This window comes from Helobdella robusta (genome assembly GCF_000326865.2).
Source record: "Helobdella robusta unplaced genomic scaffold HELROscaffold_15, whole genome shotgun sequence".
Lineage (NCBI taxonomy): Eukaryota > Metazoa > Annelida > Clitellata > Rhynchobdellida > Glossiphoniidae > Helobdella > Helobdella robusta.
In genome coordinates this window covers 594,510-600,271 of record NW_008703839.1, presented here as the reverse complement: position 1 = coordinate 600,271, position 5,762 = coordinate 594,510, and the positions used below count along the sequence as shown (strand labels likewise).

The following is a 5,762-nucleotide window of genomic DNA, read 5'->3' as shown; positions in this document are numbered from 1 at the left end:
CCTGATGAGCAAAATAGCGTTTGCAGGGAAATGTTTCGACGCTATGATTGTCCTCTCCTACATCAAAATTAGGATCAACAATGGAACATCATCTCAGAACGAAAACCAATTAAAAGTTCACTTTTTTATTTATTTTTCTATAGTTTTTCAACATTAACGTTCATACTTACAAATAAAACACACACACACAACACAGGTACCTCTAATTATACACATACTCTTCAGAATACTGTCAATTTTCACAGTCATAGTTAGTTTGCATTCAGATTTCTTCGGTTCATTAATCGTCGTCACCGTTTTGTTAATTTTGACCGCCCTCTATTACTACGTATCTCTAAGGTGGAAACCTGCAGGCCTTAATGTGACGATTGGTTCGTATGTTAATTAGCAATATGTCTAAAAAATTTAGTCATTCATAATGAATATGTAATTATTTTCAGATAATTTTAACAAATTTCTACAAAAATTGTTTTTATGTGTTCCCGGGAGAAAATGTGATTAGAACAATTTTCAAGATTAACAAAATGTGATTTTTCTGTTGTTTTTTTTTCCATTTAATAAATTTTTTTCATTTATTTAATCACTTTCATTAACTTCACGTTCTCGTCGCATATAATATATGTATAATATTTGTATCAATAATTTGGTGATTGTTATATTAAAAAACGAATGTTATATAACAATTATTAGTGATACGATTATAAAGAAGCCTTCAAATGCATTCTTTGATCATTGTGGCGTCGTTTTTTCAAAATGTTTTTTTTTCAAAGTTTTTCGCTATTTTTCATTTGTCTTTCAATCTTCATTTAAATAGAAATGAAAAAGAGAGTTCAGCGTATTGAGGAACCAAATGATGAAGATGATGCAGAAACCGACGACGCACGCTAGTCTTTACTATCTAGTTATCCAGAACAAGAAATCTCTCTGTTGTGCTTGTGTGTGTGTGTATGTATGTGTGTGTGTTTGTGTAAATTTATGTATCTTAATGTTTATATATCAACATATGAGTGTATACAATAATTTTCAATGTAAATCATAATTGAATCAATATCATAAAATGTAAACTTTGAATTAAAAATTAATGCTACCAATAATAGGAAAATAAACGAACATAACTTAACAAAATCAATTAGGCTATTTAAAAACACTGCAAGAAATATCATATATGTTCAAGATATGAAACACACTCAATTTATACAGAAAAAAACGAAACTCTTGCGGTAAACTTGGAGATCAAAAACTGGTTTTCCCAGAAATATTTATTTATAGCCAATAGCTTAAAAAGACCTATATGCTCCACCCACGATGCTACTAATAGTTGAACCAAATAGAGCTTGCTTGTTTGTTGCCTAGCGAGTATATAGTGGACATGTTATGTTATGTTGTGTTGTCCAACGAAATGGTGAGGACGTTGTGCGCTATTAAGTGACATTCGGCGTTCTGTGAGATCGTAGATGACCTCTTAATCCAAAATCTGATGCGCATATTTTACCACAATAGGGGCATCGAGGACCAGTTAGTTTCAATTTTCTTGATGTTGTTGCATGACGGATAAGTCGACGACTGTAAGAGGCATTTGTCCATTCCAATATAAAATTTTTGAGATCAGCTTTACAAATCCTCTTCTATGTAGACCGATCTTTCGATATTTTTTCAGGTGCAGCCGAGTTGAGGTTACATTTCTGAAGTACGCTTTTCACTTGATCCACAAATCGCTTCTTCGGCCAACCGACTGAACGACAGCCATTTGATAGTATGTTATATAATAATCTATGAATCAACGAGGTAGACAAGACTCCGCCATACAAATAACATGACCTATCCAGCGCAGCTGTTGTTGTAACAATAGATATTCAGCCGGTGTAGTACATACAATCTTAAACACATCTGTGAAGAGTATTTTGTGCCACTATCTTATTTCAAGAATGCTGCAAAGACAATGAACATGGAAGTCCTCGAGGGCTTTGATGTGTCGACGATAAGGAGTCTATGATTCACAACCGTAAAGCAGTGCAGAAAAGCAAACAGCTTTGTACTCAGCAATCTTTGTCACAGAAGTAACATTGTTATTTAAAAAGACGCGACTTTTCAGTCTGTCAAATGCAGCCGACACCACCCTAATGCGATGCTCAATTCCACGATCCAGACAACAGTCAGTACTGAGCATACTACTAAGATACTACGAAACGGTAACGAAACGGGATGCCTGCGTCAGACGAAAAACCATCGCGATAGATGAGAACGGCGGCAGTAAGAAAAAGATTAAAAATCACAGCAGTCAGAACGCAGCCCTGTTTTACTCCAACCAAAACATCAAACGGTTTAGATTCCTTACCACCAACAATGACTAGCTCTCATACCTGTATGAAATTCACGTAGTACTGGCAGAAATTTTGCGGGCAGCCAAATCTTTCCATGATCATCAACAACAAGTTTCTGTTGACCATCCTGGTTTTCTTTACGGCATTTTTCCACCAAGAGGCGTACTGCAAAAATCATATCGATGGTTTTACGACCGCTTCGGAAGCTACATTGCGTTTTTGGAATAACAACATCAACAATGTGTTTTTGAAATCGTTTCAAAATGACATGCGCCAAAATCTTGCCAGCGGTGGAGAGCAAGGATATGCCACGACTGTAACTACACTATTGTCTGTTACCTTTCTTTTTGTAGATGGTTACGATGTTTGCATCATTCCATTGTTGTGTACTATGCTAGTGGTCCACACTCGGAGAATGAAATTACGCAGTCGCTGACATAACATAGACGGAAACCACCATATTTGTATATCTCTGCGTGAATGCTGTCTGGTCCTGTCGTTTGTTATTTTTCATTTCCTTGGCGGCTGGCATAATCTCGTCAAATACAAGAGAGCTATCAAACTCAGCAAGACCGGGAGTTTTGGAAGGGTTTCTAAAAATGTCGGGACCACCAGGTTGATGCAGAACAACAAATCACTAAAACGCTCGGCCCAGTGTGACACGAATCCCTCAAGGTCTCTGATTACTGCAGGACCATCTTTTGCTTTAATTGGATGAACAGGGTGCTGGGCAGTTTTATAGACAGACTTGAGAAACTTGTAAAATCTTTGCGTATTTTTTGTATTTGCTAATCTCTGTAGTTTTCTAGCTTTCTCTGTCCACCAATCGTTTTCCATGCAACGCAGCACTTGCCGAACCTTTGTACGTGATTCTTTACATGCAAGATTAAGACTGAGTGAGTCTGGATTGCTGACCCTTTTTTTTATGGGCTTTATTCTTTGTTTGCAAAAGGTCAAGAATGCCAGGTCGATTCTCACCAAACCAGTCCTGATGCTTTCTTGCGGAAAATCAAGAAATCTTCGTAGCTGTTGACAGTATGCAGGAATTGATTAATGACCATTCATCGGTCACTGAAGGTACACTAGTAGGTTGCTGAGATAAACTGGACAGCTCAGTTAGTATGTTTGGTGAATTCTTCCTAAAGTTTTTCCTGTACTATAAGATTTTGGCAAGCCCTAATGTTCAGTCTTTTTACTAGACCCTGTCTACAAGTTGGTGATATAAATTTAATTGCGAATTCGGATGCGACAAAACGATGATCAGTCCAACACTCAGCGCCTCTCATAACTCGTGTATGATTGACGTCGGCGACATCGCGTTGTCTGGTTACGATATAGTCAAAAAGATGCCAGTGCTGGACCGTGTGTGCATCAAAGTAGCTTTTCTTTGATTATGCTGCTAGAAAAAGGTGTTGGTAATGACCAATCCAAATCTCGCACAAAAATTCAGGAGTTTGATTCCATTACTATTTGCGCATTCCAGATTATGTCTTCCAATGATGCCAGCCCAGACGCTAAAGTTTGTTCCAATTCTTGCGTTAAAATCGCCAAAAACTACAATTTTGTCATCTTTATGTATTCTCTGAAGGGTGGTACAAAGACATTCGTGAAACAGATTTTTACCAATTCTTCGGCGTCAAGAGTTAGGGTATAATCACTTGGGATGGTCATGTGACGATTTTTTGCAAGCGGAATGCGCATGAACATAAGTCTTTTGCTAACCCAGACTGGAGTCTCAGTAATGTCTTTGAGTAAGTTTGTACGAACAGCAAAACCAACACCATGAATCCGCGGATCATTGCCTGATAAACCTTTCCAAAAGAATGTGTATCCTGCCCCCACTTCAAACAGAGATACTTCTTCTGGTAGACAGGTTTCAGACAGCGCAGCTCTGCCTAGGTCGAGGGCAATAAGAGCGGTAAGTCGTTTTGTAACAGTTCAGTCCAAAAGCGTTCGGACGTTCCAGGTCGCAAAACGAATAGGTCCATAAGTCAATTTTTGTTTTTGACCGGTAAGGAAGATGCCAAATGAGCACGGTTACCCAATTGGGAAAATGTTTGGAACGAGCAATTTTTAGGCCACTTTTTCTAGGCCCCTCCTCAATTGAGTTGACCATTCCAGAACCGCCTGCTTGCAGCACACAGACTAGAGGCTTCCAATTCCATCTTGAATCTACCTCTGTCACCAGTGCTATCTTTGCTGCATATCTTTAAAAGATCTGCTGTCACCGGTATTAGCGCTCAAAACAGACGCAGGAGAATTTTAACAAAGAAGGAAGTTATGAAAGCCCTCGGTCCACAAAACTTTGTTGCAGCCATCTGAATCCCGTGGCATGGACAGTCTCCAAGACGACCAGAAAAGACTGCAACTGCAGAGGCCTACCGGTTGATTTTATATGATGAACGCAGCCTGACGCGTGGTCTCATTGCAGGTTTGCGATTAGAGTTTTCCTTCTCCTAGACGATGTGCTATCACTAGCTTCGAGCTCTATTTACCCAGGTTATGTTATCGGAGTGTGCTTTTTCCGGGTTTTGAAATCAGAATTAACCTTTTCCTAGAGGTGCTGTCAACCCGAGTCATCTGGTTTATGCGCCAAAAACTCGCTTTCGCCCCTTCTGCTTTTAGCACTACCTATGAGGAGCGACGAGGACGCCAAGAGGGCATTTTTCAGAATTTATAGCTGCACAGCTGACCAATGCAATGCAGCCCCTGAGACCCATATTGCATTTTCCCCACATAGTGGACAAAACTGCCATGATACTCGCTAATAAGCGAGTTAAATGTTTTAAAATTTGTTTTTTTGTGTGTTCATTCATTTAATTAACAATGGAAAATTGTACAGAATAACTCAACGTGCACGGGCGTGAATATTAGACTGATTTTTCCGTCGATTAAACGAAGAATATCAAGAAAAATTAAACGCATCAAAAGGCCTCCAAGTAAAAAAAAATGGTTTTGTAAAGCATGCAGGAAATAATAGCTGAACAATATAATAAAACATTTTATGTATGACTGTATATTATTGGATATAAACTATATTGTAGATTAGTGTATATATTTGTATTTTGTCGTCGTAATTCCTTTCAATGTTAAATAAATACAATTCGCCTGAAACGTTTTGAAAGTTTAAAAACTCATCCGGCAATTCAAAGTTGTATTTAAAATTAATCGGATAAGTGACATTTATAACAATTTATGTATTTTCTTAAATGTGCTGTAAAAAAAATTTAGAAATTATAATTAAAACAAATAAGCAGTACAGATATAATATAATAAATATGTAATCTGTAAAAAAAGCAACCTGTAATTATAACACATAAAAAAACATTCAAAATCAATTAGATTCACTAGAAGCGAATATTTATAGAAAACATTCATTTATTTATGATTAAAAAATTCAATTTAATTAGATGATTTTTGGAGCATACCATGTACCTCCAC

General features: G+C 37.4%; 1 protein-coding gene across 1 annotated transcript; it reads right to left on the bottom strand.

The window, feature by feature from the left end:
• Window positions 1-2,831: 2,831 nt before the first annotated feature.
• HELRODRAFT_169179 (hypothetical protein) lies at window positions 2,832-5,077 on the bottom strand (the record flags this gene model as incomplete). Its single annotated transcript, XM_009015046.1, has 6 exons — window positions 2,832-3,347; window positions 3,745-3,903; window positions 4,044-4,216; window positions 4,281-4,520; window positions 4,626-4,699; window positions 4,953-5,077. The coding sequence occupies 6 exons, from the start codon at window positions 5,075-5,077 to the stop codon at window positions 2,832-2,834; spliced, it is 1,287 nt and encodes a 428-aa protein (XP_009013294.1).
• Between the last annotated feature and the right edge of the window lie 685 nt (window positions 5,078-5,762).